The 27,078-nt window shown below is 43.6% G+C and overlaps 2 protein-coding genes across 4 annotated transcripts; both read right to left on the reverse strand.

Moving 5' to 3' along the window:
* Positions 1 to 2,819: 2,819 nt before the first annotated feature.
* On the reverse strand, positions 2,820 to 11,067 carry wnt7aa (wingless-type MMTV integration site family, member 7Aa). The gene is made up of 4 exons (XM_028998000.1): positions 10,881 to 11,067; positions 10,546 to 10,772; positions 7,499 to 7,770; positions 2,820 to 3,560 (listed from the first exon to the last, which is right to left on the reverse strand). The coding sequence occupies exons 1-4, from the start codon at positions 10,949 to 10,951 to the stop codon at positions 3,081 to 3,083; spliced, it is 1,050 nt and encodes a 349-aa protein (XP_028853833.1). The 5' UTR covers positions 10,952 to 11,067; the 3' UTR covers positions 2,820 to 3,080.
* A 4,813-nt stretch (positions 11,068 to 15,880) lies between these two features.
* ptpdc1a (protein tyrosine phosphatase domain containing 1a) lies at positions 15,881 to 25,389 on the reverse strand. Of its 3 annotated transcripts, none has more exons than XM_028999335.1 (10): positions 25,218 to 25,389; positions 21,832 to 21,915; positions 20,692 to 20,863; positions 20,215 to 20,295; positions 19,899 to 20,017; positions 19,055 to 19,192; positions 17,795 to 18,945; positions 17,524 to 17,709; positions 17,333 to 17,443; positions 15,881 to 17,037 (listed from the first exon to the last, which is right to left on the reverse strand). In XM_028999335.1, the coding sequence occupies exons 1-10, from the start codon at positions 25,261 to 25,263 to the stop codon at positions 16,924 to 16,926; spliced, it is 2,202 nt and encodes a 733-aa protein (XP_028855168.1). In that variant the 5' UTR covers positions 25,264 to 25,389; the 3' UTR covers positions 15,881 to 16,923. The 3 variants fall into 3 exon arrangements, with proteins under 3 accessions (XP_028855168.1, XP_028855169.1, XP_028855166.1); XM_028999336.1 differs by lacking the exon at positions 25,218 to 25,389 and adding an exon at positions 25,081 to 25,203; XM_028999333.1 differs by lacking the exons at positions 21,832 to 21,915; positions 25,218 to 25,389 and adding an exon at positions 21,048 to 21,808.
* Positions 25,390 to 27,078: the final 1,689 nt, after the last annotated feature.

Consider the following 27,078-nt stretch of genomic DNA (forward strand, 5'->3'; position numbering starts at 1 on the left):
TTGCGTGGAAAATGGCAGAGCGTTTCTTTCCTTTCACCAGAGGGCTTATCCGTGGCTAAATTCTTTCATTGTGAGTCTGTGGATAAATGGATTCACTTCTTAATAGCCAAGGGCTCTCATAGTGCCGAGTGCCGCTGCCTGAAAAGATTCAGCTCCAAGAAAAGATTCCCTTTTCGAAATGTGACAAACAGCTCCAAGTCAGAGCCAAAATGAGAGCTCAGGGTATGTTAAGCAGCAGCAAACATCTCATTCAGAAAGCTCTCCTTTCTGATTGCTTTCGTGGTGGCCAAATGAGTGTGTTGCTTTAGTCCGAGCTGTCTGGTCAGCTGCATGAATGGCCATTAAAAGTTAGATTATTCACAGGAGCTTTGTGTCGTTTTTTTAAAAAACTTTAGATTTTTATCAGTTGGGCTATTGTACACCAGCAACAATGAAATCTTGTTAATAATATATATTTTTTTTCAAAGTCTAATCTCCTCTAATCTACTTTTTTTGGTTTGTTTTTCCTCAGATCTTTGCCAGCTCCTGGACTGAAATTCCCTTTGACATCATCATCCGTCACAATTGTAAAGTTTCTTCTAAAACAGCATCCAAATGTTTTTTTGCATAGTTAACATTTTGCTAATGGGCCTCTGTGCTTCTCAGGGAGACTGGGGGACATTTTTGGGGGGCGCCCTGCCGTTGTTGGGGCAACGTGCCTGAGGAGTGAATGAAGCAGATGTCAGCGCCATCCATCACCCCACAGCACCGGGCCAGCCGAGCGACGGCCCTCATCAGGATCACACCATCCCGCCATTAGAATGCAGTGCCTGTCCTCACCCCCTTTTTTTGCCCTCTATCATCCAGGTCATAAAAAAATCTGTCAGGCCCAATGAGCAGCAGTGAGATCATGGCTGCGCCCGTTTCTTGTGGCTGGTGACTGGTTGCCGCCTAAGTCATTTGAGGTGATTGTTGTTAGCTGGAATGACTCAAGTTAAAAGTTTAAACTAGTTAACATTTAAATTGATGAGAAATTACATTTTGCTGTAATTCTACCCATTTTTTTCTTGATTAGAAAACTTGATATCTTCAAGCATTTTATATACATTTTATAATTTTAAAATAATATATAATAATTTGTATCTTAATATCGTTTCTTCATAGCATAATCATCTTCCAAAATATCAAAATATTAATGTGTTCTGCATAAACGCAAATGAGTCTTCAGAATTCTTAGGCAACATTTATTAACAATGTTCAAAATTCAATGCAGAATTCTGTTAAATTAAATATGATAAAAAAAAACTTATGTAATGTAAGAAATTTGGCAAAAAAAAAACATCAGCTAAAATCATTGTCGGCTGTCTATTCTTTGGTTAAAAATAAGCCCTATGTATTATTTTAAGTACCAGAATTGAATGTCTCATATTGGTACCAATAACCAGATACTTGACATTGCACAGTCGAGGGTTCTTTAAAACACCTTTAATGACCTCTATAGTCAGTTTTCTCCTATGCCTAGAATACCACTACTGGCTTCTCCCAAACTTGAAATGTAGTAAACAAAGACACAAATTATAATACTAATCTAATTTTAGTTTGAGCTGGGTACTGGAAAATTTTATAAGAAAAAAAAAAGTTAAAATAAATAAAATATCCATATAAAAATAATCTCTTACAAAATATATTCTATTAACTGGTGTCAACAACACAGGGACAATTTGTCTGAACAGTTTACAAATAAGATTGAAACAGTAGGTTCTCTATACAGATGTTCAGATATATATGCATGTTTCAGTATTACACAGTTCCTGGCAGCTAGCAGCACAAAGTGGGGTTAAAAAAAAAAAAAGATGCTATGAGAAGCATTATTCTGCGTGGACATTTCAGTAGATAATGCAGTTTGTGTAAACTATGCTGTTCCAAAAAGAATCACATGAGGGTCACATGGACCATCGGGTCAATACACTCTATATATATTCTAACTATATATATAGTTTCATTGGGTATTTGTGATTCATTTTAGAACATGTTTACATACCGTGTATGTATATATAATTCCAGTGTATCATGTTAGAAAGGAAGAGATATAAACATACTCATTAAATTATGGTGACAACTATGGCGGCATGTCCAGTAAATAACTAACAACAGGGATGTTTTGTTTAACAATTCATGGAATGTGTCAGTCTGTCACTCGGAATGCATTGTTCCATGTTGCCGTCTCATTTACAACATGCAGAAATGATCACTTTACGGCGCCAGTGATCACAACAGCATGTTTACAAAAGACAACAGTGGTTAATATTGCATCAAATCTGTAATCCTGTGTAACAGTTGTGTTTCAAGAACTGCCTGAAGAAGTGGTTTTGAAGGTACAATCGGCCTCATTCCTTGTCTGACGTTCAGTAGTTGCCTGTTTAAATCCAGTTTCCAGTTAATGCAGTCAGTCGCACCTCTGCATGTCCAGTAATGTGGGAGATGCCCTTTTCAAATACTAAACACTGTGTCAATACCACCTGCACAGCACACGCCTCTATATCATGCTTTACGTGAGCCTGGACGCGAATACACACGTGTGACAGCGAGGTGTCTCTAAAAATGTTAACAAAATTAATTTCAGGGAATATATTCTACACTAGAAGGAGAGATCAGTAGTTTTCATATTAAATAAATTAATTAGTTACATTTTTCTAAAATAAAAAAGTTAAATATTGTCACTGTTGTTTAGGCAAGTTCTTGCCATGAGTCTAAAAAAAAAAAAAAATCCATCCACTCGATGATAATAAGCAGAGTCGTTATTAAAAAAAAAAAAAAAAAAAAAAAACATATATGCATGTGGTTTGTGAATTGATGTGTAAGAAGAAGCCAACCCAGTTGTTGAAAATTCACGAACGACTACAATGTACACAGAACCGTATCGTCCATGAGGGAAACAACCCCAAAGCCGGCAGAGTCCACAGCTTCGTGGCCTCCCAGGCCAGAGACGTGTACCGGACCGTTTTGTGCAAATGACCTCCCATGTGACCAACACAAAGTTCAGAGCGTGTCTATAAATAAGCGTCCAATAAATATCTTTCTTCGTTTTTTTACATCCTTTCCTATTTACACGTGTACACCTCTGTCCTCTCGCTGCAGGTGTTGCACTTGACGTAGCAGCACCACAGGAACTTGCAGTTGCACTGCCACACGCGGGAGTACATGTGCGTGTTGTACCCTCGGCCGCAGCACATCAGGTCGCAGCTGTTGCTCTGCTGCGCCGTTTTGTTGCAGATCCTGCCCTGCGTCCCCGTGCTGCCCGTCAGCGGGTCCGCTTCGCAGTAGTTGGGCGACTTCTCGATGTACACCAGGTCCGTGTCCATGGGCTTGCGGAAGGAGTACGGGTTCTTGATTTTGAGGAACTTGGGCCTCTTGTTGCGGCTGGCGCGAACCGGCTCCACGTGCACGGCGTGGTTGTACTTGTCCTTCAGGACGTAGCCCAGCTGACGGAACTTGGGGAGGGTAGTCCAACAGGTCTTCGTCGTGCAGGAGCCAGACACCCCATGGCACTTGCATTCCAGTCGCATGTTCTTCTCCAAAATCTACAACACAAACACACTGTGGTCAAAAAACCATGGCAACACCTTTCATTTGAAGGCAGAACACAGAACACTGATGTGAATGAAAAGTGACAGTCATCATATGATTTTTTTTTTTTTTTGGTTTGTTTCTACATATCGTATCGTTTTACTTGAAAATGAAAAGACTGATGGATGGATTTTCATTACATCAAACTATTGCAACTCTTAAACATATTGATTACCGCTGATCACTTTTGATAAAGGAACGCGTTGTAAAGCCTGAGTTAACATTTCTCTAATCAGGAGAATTTCTGCCCTTTGTTGTTGTCTTTGAACATATTTCCCGAATAGTTTAACAGGTTGAGACAAAGGTTTTTTTTCCCCCTTTTAACATTCCAAATGAAGAATGTGTGGATTGTTAAACTCGTCCTGCCAGAATGCGATTCGGCCCAAGCCGCCGAGGACCGAGGAGCAGGAACAGACAGTTGGCGGGGTTGTGCGGGGCGCTTCATCTGCAGTGTACAAAACAAAGGGCGCAAATCGTCCAAATGGGGAGCAAATCAGATGTTCGTACACACACACACACACACACACACTTGTATCTTGTATAAGCAATGTTTAAGGCCTACTGCGGTGAGGACATACACACGGTTTGAATGATGATGGTGAGTTCCTACAACAATGGGCCTGTGTACACTGTACACAGATAAAGCCCGGGTGTTATGGCTTCATGTGTCTATGTGCCTTTCAGTAGCCGCTGAGCAAGTCCTGAAGGCAACTTGTCATAATGGAGATAATGGAGAACCCTGCAGAACTCCGGTAGACAGTTGTTTTCTGGGGGAACTGTTTTCCAGGTCGGGTTTGCACTATGAGTTGAGCATGTGCCTCGATTCCGTCTGGCTCTAGGTGCTGTGGTCAAGTTGCGGATTTGGCATCCAGGAGATCTGGGTTTGAGGGGTGGGCGGGGTGAATGTTCTCTCCCTTTGCAACAGCTCCTGTTAGTACCTGTTCAACGTTGGTATGAACCAGAATTCAAGGAGGATCTAACAGCATTGCTACTATCCAACAATGCAGGGTGCATAGAACTCTGAGCTGCGTTTTTTTGTCCCAAATTCTAAAAGAAATCACGTAAGAACGGAGTCGTGGACAATTTGCCAAAAAAAGTACAAAGGGAACAGACCTACAGCCGCGGCCCAAATCATGTTGGTTCCTACTGGTTCTCTAATGTGCAGTGGACATGCGCTCTTTGAGCCTGTCAAAAAACAAAAAAAAAAATGGCAACACGCCGGTGCTGATGCGAAAGAGTCTTTAAAGTCGTGATCTACTGCTTTGCGTGATGAAGAGCTGAGTTTTATCTTTGCTGTGGTTTGCATCAGAGGCCTTCTTTCCCTCTCATTTGCACGGTGACGTGACGCTCTCTTTCTTCCCCTTTCCTCCATGGGTGGGAGGCCTTGTGCGTATTAAACCAGCCTCACCTAAGTTTTTAATTATTCAACTCTTCTCTTTGACTCTCAGACTTCCTGGAGTCTCCTGGGAATTTGGGAGCAGTTTCGGGTCCATATGAGGCTTAGCGTAGTCATGCTGCTGATTCTTGATAAACATTGCATTCATAGTTGCTGAAATGAGACCTGAGTGTCTGGCAGAAGACCCCCCCATCCCCCAGCCATGTAGGCAACATGAAAGGAGACGTTTATCTAATTGCGAATGAGGAAACAGTACTTAACTGAGGTAATGCACACCAAAAGCTGCAGGTTATAATCTGACTACTCCCATGAAACGGCTCGTTTCAGAGGTGATTCTAGAGACCGCTTTTCTAGAGAGATGTTAGTTAGCGATTACTAAGATCATTTTTTCTTATATGAACCGTGCCTGTCTGTGGGGGCGGGGTTTATGTGTCCCCACCACCATCACGTCAAACCCCCAAAATGCTCTGTCCGTAGTGCTGAAGTATTTATTGTTAAAATTGACAACACATTTCAAACTAAACAATGTCTGACTTTGTATAATAACTATAATAAAAAGGCACACCAAGTTCTGACACAATCAAAACCGTTTGGTACCTGGCACCAAGATGTCAGCAGCAGACCCTTTAATATACCTGGATATTAATACCCAGAAACACCATGGATCAGACGTTTTCCCCTGTACATCCCACTGAATGAGATCCAGGGGATTTGGTGACCAAATTAAAACACATTGAACTTCTTTTGTGATGCTTTCAGCAGACAGAGGCCACTGCCATCGTGGTAAAACAATACCATGGTCTGCAATGATCAACCCAGAACACTGCCCAGACCATAAAACAGAACATCTCGCTACCTATCGTGACCAGGATTATGAGTTTCAGTACAGTAGATCTTATACTGTAAGCACTGAATGGTGGGAGGACCTTCAAGTTGTCTAGTATCTTGATTTGCCTAAAGAACCAATGCTTACGTCATAATACAGTACCAGTCAAAGGTTTGGATGCACCTACTCTGTGGCAGTAATGGAGGCCATTATGAGGAATCCAATGCAAGAAGCATATTTAGTATTTTTTTAAACAAGAGTTTTATCACTTTTATCATCATCATTAAAAGCCACTTCATGAGATGCTTATTAACATGAGTGAACGATAAGAGAGTGTTCAGCATGAACCTTCAGCACTGTTGGAAAACCATTGCAGATGTCCAACTTAAGGTTTTGGAGAGAAGCCAACAGTTTGAAATGCTGCCATCACAGCACAAGCTCCATGCTTTGTAGAGACTCAAATATTCAAACTTTCTTCCTCCTGTGTTATTTTTTTATAACGTCTGTTATTTCATAGTCGTGTGTCTTCAGGATTTGTATTTCAGTTTTCTACAATGTAAAAACCGCAACACCAAAAATGGGTAGGTGGGTCCAAACTTTTGACTGGTACTGTACATACACATCTTCACAGGTTCTACGTTACCATCTGGCAGGGGTTTTAATATTGTGTCGGTGTATAGTCCAGTTAATTAATACTGAATACATGCCAGAGAACAGTTAACAGTACATAGAACAGTTATACGTTGCAGAACAGACAGAGATAACGCACGATCAATTCTTTTCACATCCGTGTCAACGCAGCCTCGTTTAATTTCAAGGCAGCTCTTTAATCTTCATCTGAAGGTTTCATCAGTGCCAAAGTGCTGAAGTTTTAAATCACAGCCTCGTGGTTTTAATACCAAATTATTGGTTTAGGCTTTCTTCTTAAGGCCTAACTTTATATAGACAAAAAGATTTAAAATATCTGTTCAGATCAAGTAAATAAAGTACATATTGTAACGCCAATCATACATTAAGGAAGAATTTCTGTATTTTTGTTGTACTATTTAAAAACATAAAATGTTGGGGACGTTCACTCTGCATGTTCTGCATGTTTGGTTTGATAGCAGACAAGGACCCAAGAAGTGAGAACGTGTTTGTGATGTCCGCTGATGACGTAAATTAAAAAAAAATCGAATTAACAGGAACACAGAAGCCACGTGGCCTTTCAGTGTTGCCAGGTTGGCTTTCATCGGCTTTCATTCGCCCAGAATGAGGAAAAAGGATGCACGAGAGCTGTCAATCATCAATTTCAGAAGACAAATTAATATTTATGTTCTGATGTCAAAAACAATTTCATGCCAAAAAAAAAAAAAGGTTCCTCCTCTCCAAGATTCAGATAACTAGCAAGCAGGACATTCTTTTTATATCTGTCCCTGTACATCCTCAACACAGAGTTAGCAAACATGCCCCATGCACTTTGTCCATTGTAGTGTTTTGAAAAAATGTCTCATGAGTGTCCAACTGTATTTGACCGCAAGGATAATGCATATTAATGTGTTCAGATGACGCTGGCACTTGTAGCACGTCTTCGTAAAAAGACCGAAGGGGAACCGCTGCTGGTATCAACGCAGGGTGTTGATGCATGAACTGGGCCGCGCAGGCGCCGCCGTATCGCACAGCACACGTACCTTTCGTCCGACTTCGTTGTTATGCAGATTCATGAGTGTCCGGGCGTTCTGCCTTATCTCCCGCGCGTCCACAAACACCTTGGAAAAACTGAGGCCGTAGCGGATATCTGCCGAGCAGCCGCCCCACTTCCAGCCCTCCTCCTGGTTGTAGAAGCCCTGCTTCTCTTTATCGCAGCCACAGCCACTCAGGTTGCCCTGGGTGCAGGCCGCCGTGATAGCGTGGGCCACTCCCGCCGCTATGATGGCGTAGGTGAAGGCCGCCTCCTTACTGCCTGGAAATAAAGAAGAGCGTCCTCAATCAAGAGCCCTGACAACGGGATCTACTCGTGCAGGCAGTATCGAGCCGTCCTCGCATACCTGAGATAACTCCACGTTTAAAAAAAAAAAAAAAAAAAAAGAAGAATAAAATGCAAAATCGAAGCCAAATCCTCCCCATTTATTACACACGCTGTACAGTGATTAATGGCGGCCTCTATTAAAAGGGAAGGGAGGCAGAGCCACAGGTAGCCGTGCTGGAAAAGCAAATACCTAAAAGCTGCAGAGGATTAAACCCCACCAGCTCCGTTATAGCACACAAACTGTGGGTTTTTTTTTTTTTTTTTTTTAATTAATCAGATCTACATGCAATGGGAGACAAGCGGAGAGACGCGAGAGAAAAGTCCACCTCCTTCTCCGGAGTTTATTTAACGTACAGCAGAACGGAGGAGACGGGGAACACGCGGAATGTTTAGATGGCGGCCTACGTCATAGGCGGACTACACCCAGCGGAGGTTAGCCTGGAAGGCACGTAGAAATTCCTCCAGCTGAAGACAAATAGAAGCGGTCGTTCTCTTTTTTTCGTTCCCTTTTGTAAAGCTTATTAAGCTGGTTGCATTTTAAAAATCCATTACATGGGTGATTTGTGGTGTCGAGCAGTGATTTCTCTGAAAGATCTAAGCTGCCTGGGAGCCTATTCTGGTGGCAGGTACATCCGAGGACAGGAAAAGAGAGAGAGAGAGAGAGAGAGAGAGAGAGAGAGAGGCCCATCTACGGATAAAGATATTGATCTGAGGTGTCGCGAACTTCAGCAGAGGTGCGTCCATTGTCCGCATCAATGGACCTCATCCTGCTATATTTACCCTCCTAACGAATCATTTACGTGCCCCGGCGCGGGCACCAGGACGCTGAAGAAGAAGAGAAGAAGGGTTAACTCTTTAAATTCGCCACCTCGGAGCACTTCGGAGCGACATCCGTGAGATATTGCAATAGCCTAAAGGCGCAAGGAACAACTGATCTAATCTAATTCTGCACAATTAACCGTCTGCAATAATGCTGAATGCATACAGTATAAACTCAATAACCAACACATCTGTCCCATAACCCGCTGTTAATTAATGCACGTTAATTAGAAGCCGGACAAAAGGAGGCGTACGGGACAAAAACGCGCCACGTGACTGGTACTTTTGTCGAGTCGCTTCACCGCAGGTATCCAGTCGGCGGGGTGAACTGAGGCGCGCCCTTTTATTCAAGTCCTCTCCAAGCCTGCGTTCAGGGCAGCGGCGCTATCAGCGAGCAGGTCCTTCGCGGCGCGCCTCGGTACCGCAGGTATGCGCGGACCTGCTGCTGATAAGCATCTTGGGAGGGTGCCTGAGACGGCTGCCGGTGGGCATCAATTATGCAAAGATTCTTGTGCCTCAGGTGGGAATAAAGCCAATAAAATATAATAATAAAAAAAAAAAAAAACAAGGCGGGCAGAGCGTCGTTCACCAACGCTTCCCTTTTCACGGCAGAGTCGGGGACGGGGCACGTTGGTCCAACTCTCAACACGAACAGCGATGAAACTTTGTCTGTTATGACACGGGGTTTCGTTACTTCTTCCTTTCTTTTTATTTGCCAAAACACGCAATCTGAAACGGTGGCGTACGGCCCGCCGTGCCAAAAGTGGTTCATTTATAAACCCCACACGCCGTACCTGCCTGGACTTGAGGCGCCAGCGCTGCTGGGGGAAAAGTGTGTTGGAGCATACCGGAGGCGGCTTGCGTGTGGGAATGTTCATCACGGCACACAGCAGAAGGGCTTCGTCGCCGCAGCGCCGCGCCGCGCGTCCCTCTTGGTGAAAGTCCCTCCCCGCGGACGTCAGACTGACAACGGCATTCATGCTTATCTGCGTGGTGGAACCAATCCGGTTGGGGTGGGGGGGGGGGGGGGGGGGGGTCCTCCTCTCAAGACGAACGTCTCGCTGACCGGCGGCAAAGCTGTGTCACAACGTCTTGCCGTCACGCACACACACACACACACACACACACACACTGTCGCCGCAGACGGAGACGCGGCTGTCCCACCACGCCCCGGGAGGCGAGGGGTTCGGAGATGACGCAAGGCGCCGCAGGCGGGCCGAGGCGGCGCAGGTAGAGGAAACCGGATCCAGGACGGGCTGAGGACCCCTGCGGCAAAAAAAAAAAAAAAAAAAAAAAAAAGGACCCCGCTTCCTTTACCCAGCAGCCACAGGGGCCCTAAATCTGAGCGCGGCCCTTCGCACGGCCATTCGTCAAAGTGTCGTTCGAGAACTTTTCTACACAGGTCAGCCTTAGGAAAATGGGTGGCAGTAACACGCTCGCCTATGAACCAGGAGACCCGGGTTCGAATCCCGCTTGCTGCCATTGTGTCCCTGAGCAAGACACTTAACCCTGAGTTGCTCCAGTCACAGTGTCCCTGTAACTACCAGTCGTAAGTCGCTCTGGATAAATGCCGTAGATTTTAAATGTAATATGGACATCATTACCTAGAGAGGAGACAGCGGTGAGGGAGAAATAAAAAATAAAAAAAAGAATCGATGGCAATTGGCCCTGAGTTTTGTGATTGGCTTTTAAGAGATATTGTTCAGTGTCCTCTCCTTCGCTTGACGTAACTTATACCCGTGGTAAAGGGAAGAGCTTGGCTCGTCTGAGCCTGCTGATAAGGACGGGACAATAAAAGGTATAAAAAAAATGAAATAAAAAAGTCCCTCATTAACCGAGCAGGGGCCGAGTTAACGTCGCCTTGTGCGGGAAATGGTGCCGGTAACATACCCACTTTCAACTCTTTTCCGAACACGGTCCTCTCGCCCAGGGCCGAGCAGTTCCAGCGGCCGCTCTTGAACTGGAACTGGCACTCGTTGATGCCCATCTGCGCGCCCTCGCCGATGACGATGATGGCGTCGGGGCGACTCTGACAGATCGTCCTCTGCCGAGGGGCCAGGCCGGGGATCTTGTTGCAGATAATGCTGGCTCCCAGCGCGACCACGGACGACAGGCCCCTGCGAACACGCCGACTCAGCGTTACGGCCACGGGCGCGGGGCAGTGGCGTCATTATAACGCAGCAAAATTAAAAACGACCAAAGAGAGCATTCCGGGGTCTACTCACCCGATTTTCAAATACACAATCCCCAGGCAGAGAAAAAAGTGAAATATCCAGCGCCGCGTTCTCCGGCTCATGATGCCCGAGCGCCGGGGTGGGGGGGCGAGTTCGCGCCGCCCGTCCTCTCGCAGGTGAAGAAGCAAGTGCGCGGCGCCTCGGGTACCTTCGGCCGCGGCGCGTTCACCATATGTCGTCTCAGGTGGGCTCGGACGGTGACGAGGGGGGTGGGGGGGTTCTCTTAGATGTAAAAAAAAAAAAAAAAGAAGAAGAAGGAGAAGAAGAAGGAGACGGAAACAGAAACTGGCCCCTCTCGCAGCTCCCGTGTCTGATTACTGGTGATCTATCGGGGCGTGTTCAGGAGCGTCCGCGGCTCATCCTCACTTTCCCACGGGAGTCCTCAAGAGTAGCGCTTGCTCTTATATATAATAAATCAATGTATATACATATACTTCAGTTATTGCAAAAGTAGAAAAGAAAGCCTGGTCCCGGACGGTGCTCCAGAACGCGCTTCAGATATCCAGGATTTCCCTTCAGCGCCCATTTCCCCGTAGATTACATCGCAAGTGATGTTCTCTGGTGAGCATCGCCTTTATCTGTTTTCTTCCACGTTCGCTCCTCCCATAGCTGAAGTGAAGCTACTTGTCTGACCCCCCTCCTCCTCCACCTACACACACACACACACACACACACACAAGCATCTCTTAAAACCTTAGTCATCCTATTTAATGGCGACCGTGTCTAATAAATAAAATTTTTTCAAGAACACGCATTGTGTCTGTAAAGGAACGCTCTTCATTATTACAAAGTCTCAAATATTTTTTCTGTGTATATATATATATATATACTCATTATATATATATATATATATATATATATATATATATATATATATATATATATATATATATATATATATATATATATATATATATATATATATATATATATATATATAGCCTTCAGAATAGTACAGTGCCCTATAATTCAGCTTTTTGTTCATCATAAAGCCATGTGAACGTCTTAAGTTATAAGGGATCCGATTTTCTTCATTAATCAATTAATGGGTGGGTGGAATGGCTTTTACAATGGCGCCATCGCGTGGCGAGAAATGCGAATTTACATTCACCCGAAGGTCATTATGGCCTGACGCGTTCCATCCAAAACTCTGCTTAATTAATACAACTACGAGATAAATTTAAACGTGCAACAGCACACGATTTTATGGTTTTTGTAAGTCTGTATTGCCAGTAAGTGAATCAGACTTTCTTGAGTGTGCACACATGATAGAAGGATTCCTTCGAACGTCTCGCACACAACAAAACGTTCCAGTCTCCAGCCAGAAACACTTTATTTGTGAAGAACTTGTGCAGCATCTGAATAGACCTGGCACAGCTGCTTCTGGTGGCACAGTCACCTTATTCTGTATAAATGGAATTGTGGGCATGCATGCACAGCACCATTATGAAGATGCTCAGGTGCAACGTTTCCCCAAAGTCACTTGCAGATGAGGAATTAAAGTCAAGCTTCAGGACAACAGGAGACATTTTGAGGATTGTGGAGTTTAAAAAAAAAACCAAACACACACGTTCATACGTTTGGAAGAAATGAGTCTTCGAGATGTAATGTCCAGTTTTATTGTTTAATTGAATATGAAACAATACGCAATCAAACAACAAATATAAATGGTTTGATATGTTTTTAATAATAAGCAAAATAGCAACACAAATCCACGTCAACTCTTGGCATTGGTACTAGCATGTTAGTAGGCAACACGCCCATCTACAAACCGGAAGACCACAAAGTCACAGTGCAAGACACTAAACCCTGAGTGTCCCCAGGGGGGGGCTGTCCCTGTGACTACTGACTGTAAGGGCGTCTGACAAATGCCGTAAATGTAAACTCTTCACAGGCGCGAACGCCATAATGCACCTGTTAAAAATAAAGAACGCTGTCATTACTAATAACATTAATCATTCTCCAATTAATGACTAACATATGCCGACATTTCTTCAGTTCATACCAAACTGCTTATATAACCGTTGAACCAAGAAACGTTCCAGAAGGTTATTCTGCCCCCTCAGGGAAGGCAATAGATTGTATAGTTATCTGCTGCACAGGATAAAAATCACTACCCCACAACTATACAATCTACTACCTCACACCGCCCGAGCAAATACGCCAAAGCAAGTGGCGGGACGCTTTCTGGTGAAGAATGAAGGTGACGGCAGGGACGTTTCTACTTGACACGTTGAGAAAGACAGTAGGCTGTATAGTTATCTCCCAGTGTGGGTATGACCCTAAAACTATACAACCTACTACCTCATCCCACCGGGCAAACGGCGTCTTCTTTTCAGTTCCTCGAATGCCTGACCGCCCGCCTCACACGGACTCGTACCGGACGAGCTGGGGAGAGAGACGAGATAAAAACACACACACACACACACACACACACACACACACACACGGCAGAAGATCAGAATAAAAGCCAACGAATCCCAGGGTCTCAGTTACTGCCGCTGGAGAACCGAGTCGCCGCCTCAGCACCAGGCAGCCAGGCTGTCACCGTCAGTCCGGCATCGATCATACCCGATCATACCTACCACGGCTGCGCACCCATCACATATTGATTGTTATTTTCTTAATGCTAAATTCTGGCTCCAGCAAAAGCGCACTAGTTGTTTAGTAGAGTTCAAGCCCTACACACCACTACACCTATACTAACTTCTTTTGCCTAATTCTAGCGTTTTAACTTTTAAAATTTAGGCGGAGGGGAAGAAAAAAAAAAAAAAAACACAGTGTTATACGTGTTTTATAATAACACGTTTTATACACAGAGTATATAAAACGCCAACTGTGTATTCTGCCTGCCAAATAAACACCCCGAAGTGCTGTGCTCGACTTCGCGGTTTATGGCGCAAGGTTACCGCGCTATAACCTGCAACAACGCGGTAATAAACTCGCGCAATGACGCCCCGCCGGCCACGCGAGGTCAGGTCGGGTCACCGCGCCGTCCAGCGCCGGCCTGAAGATAACTCGGTGGCGGGGGGGACGTTGTTAATGTCCGGCTTGACACGTTAGCATGCTAACGCAAGGCCACGGCCGGTCGCAGTGGGGACGTCCGTCCGTCCGTCCGTCGGACAACTTTAAATGGGAAACGTGTGTGAAACAAACACATAACGACCTCGTTAGATTTGCTGTAGAACCGCGGGACTGTAACGTCGTCGTGAAAATGTAAAACGTGTGTGTGTGTGTGTGTGTGTGTGTGTGTGCGTGGGGCGACTAAATTACACATCGGCGTACGGGCCGTGGTTTTTTATCCCGGCGGCGTGGCTCACCGGCGCGGGCTAAACTGGCCAGATTGTCCCTCGCCCGTAAAGGACAAAAAAGGCGGCTCTCCTCTCACCGCGACGGACGCTGGCGTCCAAGTACAGTAGCGGGTCGGGACCCGCGCTAACCGAAGGCGGGATCGGGCGTCCGACATCATGTCCCGTTCCTCTTTCTTTATTATTATTATTATTATTATTATTATTAACGCCTTGCCACAGTCATCTTCCGAAACCCGAAGCACGCTTTGAGCAAACGGCGCCTCGACGATCTGGGGGCGGTTTTCAGGTCAAAGCTAAAGCAGAAGGCTAAAGAGAGTTAGCCGGCTAGCTAGCGACCTGCCCTTCCCCGCACGAGATCCCCCGGATTTTAGCTTTTAGCTTGTTATAAACACGCGCACGCCGCGTAGCCCGGTTCATATGTGTCATTTCTGTTTTAACTCGTGTATATGTATATTTTTATGTATGCGTGGTTACCACCTCGGGGTCCCCTGGCCGCCGACAGCTCCCGTTCCTCGTCCTCTTCCTCCCGCTAGCCGTCCGGCTACCAGTTAGCAGCCAGGCGACTCGTGGAGTTCCGCTCACGCGCTACTGTACTCTACTGTACTCTACTGTACTCTACTGTACTCGGCGTTTACTCGAACTCAGGCGTGTAGCATATCCACGCCGACACTGGCAAATTCAAATAATAATAATAATAATAACGCACTTTAACAAAGGTATTGCGTGAGGATATGTGGAAAAGCAATATAAAAAGATATTTAGGTTGTCTCGTGGAACCATAAACCTTGAAAAAGAAAATTGACCTCAACAGTATTTTATATTTATTTATATATATATATATATATATATATAGACACACACAAACACATGCAGTTATATATATATATATACATATACGCACAAACACATACAGTACAGGCCAAATGTTTGGACACAGCTTCTCATTCAATGTGTTTTCTTTATTTTCATGACCATTTTCATTGGTAGATTCTCACCGAAGGCATCAAAACTATGAATGAACACATGAAGTTATGTACTTAACAAAAAGTGGAGACCTGACCTCCACAGTCACCGGACCTGAACCCAATCGAGATGGTTTGGGGTGAGCTGGACCGCAGAGTGAAGGTAAAGGGCCCAACAAGTGCTAAACACCTCTGGGAACTCCTTCAAGACTGTTGGAAAAGCATTTCAGGTGACAACCTCTTGAAGCTCATCGAGAGAATGCCAAGAGTGTGCAAAGCAGTAATCAGAGCAAAGGGCGGCTATTTTGATGAAACTAGAATATAAAACATGTTTTCACTTATTTCACATTTTTTGTTAAGTACATAACTCCACGTGTGTTCATTCATAGTTTTGATGCCTTCAGTGAGAATCTACCAATGTAAATGGTCATGAAAATAAAGAAAACACATTGAATGAGACGCTGTGTCCAAACATTTGGCCTGTACTGTATATAAAAAATCGATTTATACATATAAATAATGTTTTACCTTTATCGTGCGCCAGGTGGTGCTGTCTTGTAGTGCTTTTTAACAACGCACACTTTTATGTAAGTGACACTGGTACACACCCACCCACACCTACATCACACCACCACCACCACACTGTCACTGCAACAGCTGAAATATAGCTGATCAACATGCACTCGTGTACGTGAATAAAACACACAAGAAAATATCATTTTGTTAAAACCGTTTAATTTTTCAGTAAGACACAACAATCAAAATAGTGCTTCTTAAAAAGTACCGTCTAAAGTACGTATAAAGTGGAAACCGTTTGAAATCAGTCGCTCACTAAGCTCGAACCAGTGATGGTTCGGTTGTCTGCTTTCTAATGCATGTTAGGGTGTGCTTCCAGTGACAAATGAGGTCAGAGTTGAAAGACTAAACATTACACAGATAAATAAATGTGCAAAAGCAGCCTTTTCTCCTCAAAGAATGCCATCAGAACAGAGGCAGATAAGCATTAGACAGGCAGGGTTCTGTAACAGGTACATTCTCAAAAATAGATAAACGTTAAAAACAACTGGTCATAAAGGCAAATGATCTCACAATAAACTTACAGACGTCATAATCAAATGATCTGTTTGTTGCATCTGATCAAGTCATTCATGTTCAAAGCCAACTTTGCATGTTTTTGTTTCAGTCTAAAGCATATTTAAATATTGTTTTAAATAACTAACACAATTAAAAACACAATTGCAGTCAAAATATTTGTTTCCAAGAAACAATTTATGAAACTGTGTACATCATTTTCTTTTTTGTCCCATTCAATTAATATAAAATACACCTTATTGGTTGCAGACAGACCCTGCCTGAATGTAAAAATATCCATATAACCATTTTGTCATGTTACTTGAGAGTTATGCAGCCATAGCTAAATATTACAATAAATAAGTACTATAAATGTGACATAATGAATACAGACATTGAACATGTAGAACAGAGCCATGTAAGAACAGAAGACAGTAGTTAAACCTCATGGCACACAAATATATGGCAGTTTGTTTTTTTGTTCCCATAAAGTAAACAATGTTAAAAGAAAATAAGATTTAAAGCCGTTGACATGAAAATACAATTGTATAAAGAGTGACAGAGACAAAACAGCAGCACCAAAACCTTGCCTAACCTTATATTACAAAAAATATACAGTGTGTCTTTAAAAAGTCCTTTTGAGCTCCCGGAGTGAAACAGGTAAGTGCACCGCATTTGAACCTAAATATACTAATATAAAGCCTCTTCCAAATCTTCCACAGCTTTGGTCCTCATGTCACGCAGGACTGGTGCTAGGATTCCCCTCAGGGTCACAAAGACAACCAACCCATTCCCACAGTCCACCTGGCAAATAAGATTCAGGTCAGGGCATTTTCACGTAGCCCAGTAAATCAAATGAAACTTCTAACAATGTTTTAGGCCAGGGCTATTCATTTTGTGCTGACAAAAAAAAAAGATTTTTCTACTATCCTTGAGTGAGTTGTGATGATAGAATAGCCAATTAGACTAATTAAAATGTCACTCAAAGAACCCTGATGCGGGTATATACAAACACCACAATTCTGATCTCACTGCAGTTAAAGGTGATCCTGGAATTTAATAAAGAAACAAAACACCTAACTACATTGTTTGAACCTACCTTAGTAAACGCCTTGATGATACGGTCCAGAACAGAATTCTCAACGTCTTCTGGAATATCCAGAAGATGTGCCGCACAATCAATGATGCACAAAAGTGTGTGTTTGTGACCCTAGCAAGAAAAAAAAAAAAAACAGATGTTAAGTCTCAAGGAGAACAACTTGTTTCAGGAACCTAGGAACATAGTGGTACCTTCTCCAGTGAGTTGAGGGCTTCCTGGGGGATGTAGTTCTTCTCCCTGAGGACCTCCACATCCTCCTTGCTGATGATGGGCTCCCTCAGCTGCTCCAGCCAGGACCACATTAGAGTGCAGAGCACCAGGGGGTCTCGTTCTGTACACAAGCGTTCCCAGGCTCCCTCCCTGTTGTTCAGCTCGGTCTGCGTGCACAGATGGGAGTTTTCGTTTCCCCCTTTCTCAGTGGTTGTTAAATTACCTGTTGCCAAATAACACTCACAGACATACCTGCCACTTCGTGACTTTATTTCGGAGCTCCTCATCGTCCGACTCCATTGCCAGCGCTTTAGCTACCACAATGCGGCGGGCCTCCAACGTGAGCTCACTTTGTAGCATAATGAATGGAATTTCAGTTACAAGGTCCTTTGCATTACGAAAGTCCGCATCATCTGAGACAGGAGCTACCATCAGCTCTCCTTGCGCTTCAGGGGTTGCAGATGTGCCTTCCGCTTTCCACGCTGTTATCATGGCACTGGAGTTGTTATCCCTGCTCTCGACCGAAAACCCCAATGACATGCTGCGCTGTCCTGGCTTTAGCGGCTGTCGACTTTGAACCTTTTTGTGCTCCTCATCTGACCTGGTGGGCAGAAATGGGTTTGGGCTGCTGGTCCTGCTGTGGTCATGGTGATTGGATGTTGGACTTTGAGTGCTGTCCATGACTCCCAGGCTGCTCTGTGAAAGTGACAGTGTGGTAATGGGCTTATGACTTGTCCCACTGTTGATCATGGGGTTCTCCAACTGGGACAGCTGGAAATTGAGTCTGTCAAGAGCAGAGTCACTAAGGCTTCGATTGAGGATGCATTGAGGCCACTGGTGGTTAACTGTATCCTGGCATCTCCATAGCAGATCAAGTTCCTGGTCACTGTAGAGTGGCTGATCATTAAGGGGAACCGAGAGCAGCTTGGGGAGAGCAGGCGCTCCCAACGAGGACCGAGGCGAGGGTACGGGGATCCCCTTACCCCTCATCTCTTTACCCAGCTGCTGGATGGCTTGCTGGGACACTGTTTTTTCCACCTCGGCCGTCAGGTCTGGGACCTCCACCACCTCCTCGTTCACCACCTCCCGGTTCTCTGCAATGTCCATTAGCAGCCGGCAGACCAGCTTCACCACCTTTGGCACGTTCTTCATCTGCCGAGCTTCATAGCCATGCAGTAAGTGGCGCTGGCGTGTGAGGTACTGTGTCAAAGTGACAGGGTGGGCCTTTGGTTCGGCACAGGAGAACACACTCCGCAACGGTACTAGGAACTGGGCAAACTCACGGACACACAGGAGCTGACCCCTAGTCTGGATTGAGTTTGGTCGTTTCGCTCTTACAAACAGGATGGCCTGATCTGCACTCATCCTTGAAGTAAACACTAAGTAGCATGCAAGTAAGACACCTGCAAATGAAGATCGTGGTTTATTTGTTTTGTTCAATCATGCTGTGACTATTAAAAAAAAGGACAATGTTTTTGTCATTGAATGGCAACATTAAATCCCCAGGCTGACCTGTTCTTCCAAGCCCAGCATGGCAGTGGATGGCCATTTTACCCTCTTGAATGGCAAATGACATGACCTTCACCATGTCCAGGATAGTGGTTAAAGATGCAACCCCATAGTCTTTCCATCCAAAGTTGTAAAAGTAAACTGAAAAGGAATGTTTATTGCAGCTTTATATATATATGTATGTATACCTATTTGTAGGTATTGCCAATAAATTTACCACTGTTTTGCAGTGATTTCATGATTTTAGAAGAACTTGGTTCTTCTAGTCCTAATTCTTTGAATGTCTCATTGAATGTCCCATTTTCAAGAAAGGAGCTCAGTTTGGTGTTGGAAGTTCATAGTTACCCACCAGATAGATCCATACAGATTGTTTAGCCTGTACGTGCCAAAAGTGGCCTGATATAGCATAAGACAGAGGGCCAAATAAACCACGGCAACAGGTTAGCAGTAAGGTAAGGTTGGGCATGGAATTATTTCAATTCCGTTCCTATAACACAGCTTCCCACTTACATCCCAGATGAGAAAAGCAGCCTTTACTAACGCTCCATTGGTCATTGGACCGATCATCCACTTTACTAAAGCTGTAATATTACGTCTAATGCCAGATGTCATGTAAAATGCATCAATGTCCAAAACAAATTATTACATGTGTGGATCCCCTCAGGCTGATTCTGTGGAAAGTGATGACATTCATTTTCTTAGTTTGTCAAACTGTGCATCAAAGCAACATTCTCAGGAGAACTCATTAAGCACACCAAGCCACACAGAAGTCCCCATGTCCCCATGTCCCCATGCGACTTAATCACTCAAACAACAGGGAGCATCTTAGTGCTGATGAGAGACTCACTTCCGGCTTGCATGAAGGTCTCAGGTCTGTAGGTGAAGCCGCTCTCCGGCTCCAATGGGTTGCCACAGCTGGCATGTTCTCCTGGGCGCTGCAGGTTAATTACCGTCTTTAAGCCACACCTAAGCAAAGTATAGACCACAGTCAGCTTTTGATCAATGTCAGTAGTCCACATCACTATAAATCAAAGCCTCAGGTTTTTTTTTTCTTTTTTTCTACTGAACAATTACCGATAATTAATACAAGTTTAATCAATTTTATTATTACATAGATGTTATAATGCTAATAATAAGACAAATATAAAAGGGTTTAATTGTACCTCTGGAATTGCTCAATGATGTTGTATTTTTCAATGATTTCTGTTGAAGGTCTGGACGTAGCTAACAAATTGTCTGTGATCCTAAAGTGAGTAAAGCAATGAGGTTAAACAATAAAATTGAATTTAAGAACATATAAATGTATTTATGGTCAAGCTTAAGAAAAATGCATCTGATACAAGGCATCTATTAAATCTACGTTCTACTTAAAACTATAGCAATATATTTAGATTTTTTTAATGAAACGTGTACTCAACAATTAAAGACAATTCGACTGTTCTGTGCAACTTACACCAGAGCTTTTCATTTTATGTGTAAAAAATGAACTGCCACCAAATAACAAAAATGACAGCACACTCTGAAATAAATATTGGCTCATGCTGTCAATTGACCTTTTCTTCTGTTGACTTATTGATCGGCATCAGAGTGCACAGGCTCTGTCATGCAAGCAAAGCTTTTCAGCAATGGGCATTACTCACCAGGAGGAGTACAGACCCTTTATGGCTTGCTCTTTGTCACTCCAGCGAGAAGGGTTCTCGTACTTACAGGCTCTGCCCCCACAAGCCATGGAGCACTGCATATGGCCTGGGATGACATGTCTCAGCGTCTCCCCAACTTTGGTGTACTTCGCTGTGGGGACCCGGAGGCTGACTACAATATAGAAAGACCAAAATTTTAAAAATCAACATTATCACTACCCCTGATTACCCCCTGAAATTATTAAAATGACTGAACATTTTCCTCATCAACAGTACTTCTCTGAAACTCCCAAATTAATATCCTTTCAGAATAATACAATTATAAACTAAAACAAGCATAATGTCTATTCCATTACATGGATTACATCGGTGTCCCTCAGTGGTGGCTTCAGCCAGACTCAAGGCCACCATGACCCTCTGGCACGATGAGGACAGACTCTCCACAACCGAACTCCGCCGCCGCTGCAGCACTTTCAGTAGCACATCCGAGGCTGAATGCCGTCGGCTCTTCTCTGTGCCTGGAAGGAGCTCTCCGTTCCGGCAGGGACGGTGCTGGCACCTCATTTCTCTCCTCTTTATCTCTCTCCAGCTGCAGCAACCTGCCTAGCGCCTGATGAAACTGAGGCTCTGGATACGCCACCGCACTGAATCATCGCCACCACAAAGCACAATTGCCCGGTGGCACAAAAGGGACATGAGATGGGCCAATGCGATCCATCAGTTCATCTGCTACCACTTCAAGTGTCTCCATGGCAACCAACTCCGAAGTCGGTGGGAGGTTGGGTATGGAAGCCTTGTTGAAATGGGCTTTAGCTTGTTATCCCATTTTCTCTAAAAAGGACACATCTCGTTTCATAAGGCACCAGAGCATTTATACCAAAAAAATGAGTATGAAATTCCCTCTCTTTCCAATTATTATTTCTTTTCCATTTGCAAGCATCAATGTGTTTATGTAACAGGAGCACAAGGATGTAAATGGGGATGCTTTTAGAAACCGATTTCAATTAGTACACTTTTGGTGTATAAAATTTTGTATAAATGAAAAGTGCATTCACAATTTCAGCAAAAAGTTGGATTCAAGTTTGATTTAGAGCAAATTCCCAGCCTGCCTGTTGCCTGACATGAACAAGAAGCACTCACCTGGCTCCATATTTGCTTTGATTTCTCCACTGCTACGGTAAGTGAGATCACTCAGCAGACTGACTCCCGCCGCCATGGTGGGGGCTGCAAAACACGGGCAAGCATCATCAACAAACAAATCGTCTAAACAAGAGGCCCGGAGAGGAGACAAATGGACAAGAAGGCACGGTCTGAAGTGGAGCTGGAGTCGGAGTCGGAGGAGCCACCTGTTGCCTGGTTGGAGGCTCGGGGGAGGAAGAGGTGTATGCACAGGGCTCAGATGTCATGCCAAAAGGGTGTGGCTGCAGAGGCAGATTGGAGGCTGGCCTCTCATCTCTGTAGTAGCCCTACTATCTTCAAGGGGAACAATTATCATCACCATCTTGGAACCTCATGTGTGCAAGACCAAATGGCCTGCTATAATATCCTCTTAGGCATACGAGCTTAACTGATTAAGCTTGCAAGGTATAGGCCTACCGCTCCAAAGGGAAGATGCAACAGCCATCAATTATGAATGCAACCAGATCCCTTTCCACCGGCCAAGACAACGTTTTTATTTTAGTTTTAGTTTAGTTTAGTTTTAGTTACGGGTGGTAGTAGCCTAGTGGGTAACACACTCGCCTATGAACCAGAAGACCCGGGTTCAAACCCCACTTACTACCATTGTGTCCCTGAGCAAGACACTTAACCCTAAGTTGCTCCAGGGAGACTGTCCCTGTAACTACTGATTGTAAGTCGCTCTGGATAAGGGCGTCTGATAAATGCTGTAAATGTAAATGTATTTTTTTTTTTTTACTTTTTTTTGCTGAAACACCTGATTTGAAAATGGCTTTTGCATAGCCCACTGAGAGCATTACACGGTACTCGTGGTTTCAATTGAACCCCAGAGACCACGAAATATCAGTGGCCAACTGCTCATTTCTCACATTACAGCAAAGGCCTTAATGGCTCTTATCGCTCATGCACTTTACAAAAGGTGAAACGGTGCACCCTTGGTCAGAATTAATTTGTGTTCGCGCTGTTCTCGATAAGGAACAAGCATCTGTAAATGATATGGCTACTTGATGGGGTCTCTGATGGAGTCATTGTATGTGATCATCTCTTTTCATCATGTGACCAAGGGGAATATTTGCAATAAAAAGGTGAAGGATCTGAATATTAAGGTGTCCTACATCAATACAATACATCTATATATTAAACCAGTTATCGATGCATAGCACTGCTGAGGACAGGTAGGGCAGATAGGGGTCAGTGGCTAGCCTGGATTTGATTAGAGATAATAGGTCACGTTAGTTCAGACTGTAAAGGCTGAACACAAAGGGTCCAATGCACCACTTTAAGGCAAAGCAGCACTACATTTGTTTTTAAATAAAATGCTATTTTTCTATCAGTGAACGTCACATGTGTATGAGTACAAGGTACAATGCAGGTGATAAGAGCAATGCATCGGTACTGGTGGCAAATATGAATACGGATGTCAACATGCACAACACAGAATGTGAGTGTTTAGTGACGCATGTTGTGAAGCAAGAGGTTCTTTGTGTGTGTTTATGTGTGTGTGTGTGTGAGAGAGAGAGAGAGAGAGAGAGAGAGAGAGCGTTATGCTGTCCTTGGTCTGACTGATTCAGAGTGTGGGAGGTGAGTGTTTTCACCCACCAGGCTTATGAATAAATAAACATGCTCAGCTTTCTTAATTTGCTCATTTTCAATTTGACCGTGTTAATAAAACTGCTTTTTTTATTATTGGAAACTGGGACTGAGGACATTGCTTATAGTTGGCAGGATTTAATTTTCACACTGCCCCAATTGTGGCCATGACTATTCCCCCAAGAACATCAAGGCCAGAATGTCTGAAATTCCAAAGAGGGACAGAAAACATACGGCAAACCAGAAAGCGAAGGTGTGGGCAGCTGAATTGTGGACCAACAAAGGACACACACAACCTACAGCTCTGTGTTATATTTCAGTTCAACACTATATGCAACATTACTGATCCATTACTTATTTAAATCCTTCATAAGGATTAAAAGTATAAAAGTCAGCACCACAGACAGGTCATTCTTATAATTTGCTAACAAGACACTATACTTTATACATTTATTACATGGAAAAACACTTGGAATGGATATCTATGCCCACTGGAACTGCTGGGAAGGGCCACAGTGCCAGTAATTAAAACTACACAGTAATTAAACTAACTGAAACATTATCAATTTCATCAAACACATTATTATCATCCTTATTAGCCCATTAGTGATTCAACTTCACTACCTAATAATTAACTAAGGAATAATTCATTCCTTACGTCACTGACAACTCACGCATCCCATGAATGTTAACACAATCCTTCAAGCATCCTTCATTGTGATGCTTTCAGACACCTAGCAGCCTGGAACTGATCTCTTCATACATTATTCAATTAAAATCAGGTCAAGGCAAAGCCTGTTGTTCAAACTATTAGAGATCTTTTGGAAAAGTCATTTCACTTTGTCTATAGCCCATTGTAGAATATATGGTGAAGATTAAATTACAAAGATGGTTAAATCAATTTAATCAATTAGGATTAGGGTCAGGGGATGAATTTTAAGAAGATTTCCCCTCCAGCCCCTAGCCTGAGTGAGGGTCTTAATGAAAACTCAGGTCACTGAGACATATCAACTAGTTGATTTTAGGGATCACACAAATGTAATGTAATAATAACAATAATAATAATAATAACAATAACAACAATGTAGTGACTGCTTGCAGGAGGGTTTTTATTTGTTGCATCACTATATTCTTGCTCATTCCGAATTGCATGGACAAAATGTCGTACACGACCTGTGTGTTTTATTCAGGCCACCTGACCCCCCCTGCACAGCTCTGGTGTACGATCGTCTGAAGCGGACGCTCCAGAGACTGTAACAGGGCACCGCGGGCAGGTGTTTAAGCCTCTGAATAGGCCTGCCAGCGTTCGCCCGTGTTTCATCCTGCCCTTTGAAGCATCAAAAACTCGGGACCAAACACGTTTCAATACAGCTGCAAGCTCCGGTGTGTTGGCTCATACGGTCCGTATTACTGCGGTAATAACGCGTTAATGAACTGGACTGACTCGCGTGCTGATCATTCATTAATGAATAAACGTGTGTGCGTTATGCTCGCAGTTTACATTATAACGGGACAGTCATTCACAAACACCCCGAGCCCCCTTGGAAGCTGGCTCGTTGTATGGCGCAGGAGATATTATTGTAAAATAAAAATAAAAAAAAAAACATAGTAAATAGTACTCACAGTTTAAGCCGGCTGGACAGGCAGACGACGCGCAAAAAACATGTGAGCTGGTAGCAAACGCCGCGACATGCCACGCAGCGCCCCGCACTTCTGGCTACCGTGGCTAACTTAGCTTTAGCTAAATAAACATCGCCTACCTTCTCCCGCGCTCCCGGTCGAGCTGCGCGGGTCGGACTGCTTCATTGCCCGGCAGAATCCCCACCGGCCGCGGCCATGGCGCGCCAGAGGGCCCGAGGCGCAGCGAATTTCGCGAGTTTCAGGTCCGCGCAGCGAGCGGAGCGCAGACGTAGCGTGTTGCGGAAGCGGAGCTCCATTTTGATTGGCTGCTCGTGCGACACGTGACCACGCACGGCGCTCCTATAGGCAGCGCGCATGTCGCGGCGCGACAATCAACAGCAGTCATTCCGCAGTCATTTACACGGCCATGCGGTATTTTGCACAATGTCAGTCCACAAGACTCTTTACTTTAATAAATGTACAAAAAAATGTAACTTGGGCAGAGATGTAAGATGCAGTTTAACCATAACTAACTTAGGCACTCTGGTTTGCAGCGTGTCCGTTTTTATTCAGTTTTTTTTTTTTCGAAATGAACCGGGCAAACAACCGTGTTGTTATGCGTTATGACAGCATTATGCGGCTTATTTAGGTCCTTTGCTGCAAAAACTTACAGTACAGGCCAAAGGTTTGGACACACCTTCTAATTCAATGTGTTTTCTTTGTTTTCATGACCATTTACATTCTTAACAAAAAGTGGAGACCTGGCCTCCACAGTCACCGGACCTGAACCCAATCGAGATGGTTTGGGGTGAGCTGGACCGCAGAGTGAAGGTAAAGGGGCCAACAAGTGCTAAACACCTCTGGGAACTCCTTCAAGACTGTTGGAAAACCATCTCAGGTGACGACCTCTTGAAGCCCATCGAGAGAATGCCAAGAGTGTGCAAAGCAGTAATCAGAGCAAAGAAACTAGAATATAAAACATGATTTCAGTTATTTCACTTTTTTTGTTAAGTACATAACTCCACATGTGTTCATTCATAGTTTTGATGCCTTCAGTGAGAATCTACCAATGTAAATGGTCATGAAAATAAAGAAAACACAAGGTGTGTCCAAACTTTCGGCCTGTACTGTATACAAGTACGTATGTGTCTATATTTGTAAGTCAGCACAGGCCTAGCATCTCCCAATCGCTCTCCACTGTTTATATTTTCTGTGTATATAGCGCCATCCAATGTTACATGTGTGCAGCATTTTTAAATTATTACTATTATTGTTATTATAACATTTAGGTAGAAATGCTAGTTTATGGACAGGAAATCCGAGAAGGGTATAACTTTCATGCCACCCAGTACCCCAGAATATATTTCCTCACTTATAATCTTATTATCACAAAGTGTTTTTATTAATAAGAGCCATTTTATATTTCTCAGAAAATGAAACATACAAACAATTTCACGCAATGCCGTAGTTTCAGCTTGATTAAAAAAAATAAAGTCCCACCCATCACCTGAGTTGCACTGAGTTGAACCTAAATGTACAGCTGAATATTTAACACCATGACGAACGCAATAATAAGCATGCGCATAAAAATATCCATAATTCATTTCGAATACGCTGCAGGATACCAGCATTTGTCTCACTGGGATATTCTGGCTGAATTTTGAATGTGATTAGTAATTAAATCCGATATAACTTCTAAATCGAATTTGAAATATATGACAGGATTAAAGTGAAATTAAATCAAATAATAAAGCCAGGACTAAGCGCTGACAGGAGAGTTGAATCCTTGGCTTCCTTCTTTTCTTTTAACGTACATATTAATTTATTTCAAATTGTAATCATCATTAGCGATAATAAATAAGTCATAATAATTTGAAGTAATTTTTACGACTGCAAAAAAAGGTTGCATTTAAAAGGTGTAATTTCTAGATTTTGTAAAATAATATGCAGCAGCTGACGTATTTATAGAGAAATTTCGATTCCGGTGTAACTTGTATAAAG

The sequence above is a fragment of the Denticeps clupeoides genome, chromosome 12 (genome assembly GCF_900700375.1).
Source record: "Denticeps clupeoides chromosome 12, fDenClu1.1, whole genome shotgun sequence".
Classification (NCBI taxonomy): Eukaryota; Metazoa; Chordata; class Actinopteri; order Clupeiformes; family Denticipitidae; genus Denticeps; species Denticeps clupeoides.

Bases quoted from the DNA above. Each gene is read 5' to 3' on its own strand.
- wnt7aa (XM_028998000.1), bottom strand. From the start codon at position 10,951: ATGAGCCGGAGAACGCGGCGCTGGATATTTCACTTTTTTCTCTGCCTG. The intron at 10,773-10,880 runs GTGAGTAGACCC...GCGTGTTCGCAG, and splicing joins ATTGTGTATTTGAAAATCGG to GGGCCTGTCGTCCGTGGTCG. The intron at 7,771-10,545 runs GTATGTTACCGG...CTTTATTTCCAG, and splicing joins CGGAAAAGAGTTGAAAGTGG to GCAGTAAGGAGGCGGCCTTC.
- ptpdc1a (XM_028999333.1), bottom strand. From the start codon at position 21,255: ATGAGGTGCCAGCACCGTCCCTGCCGGAACGGAGAGCTCCTTCCAGGC. The intron at 20,864-21,047 runs GTAATGGAATAG...TCTATATTGTAG, and splicing joins GGGACACCGATGTAATCCAT to TCAGCCTCCGGGTCCCCACA. The intron at 17,038-17,332 runs GTAGGTTCAAAC...CTTATTTGCCAG, and splicing joins TCATCAAGGCGTTTACTAAG to GTGGACTGTGGGAATGGGTT.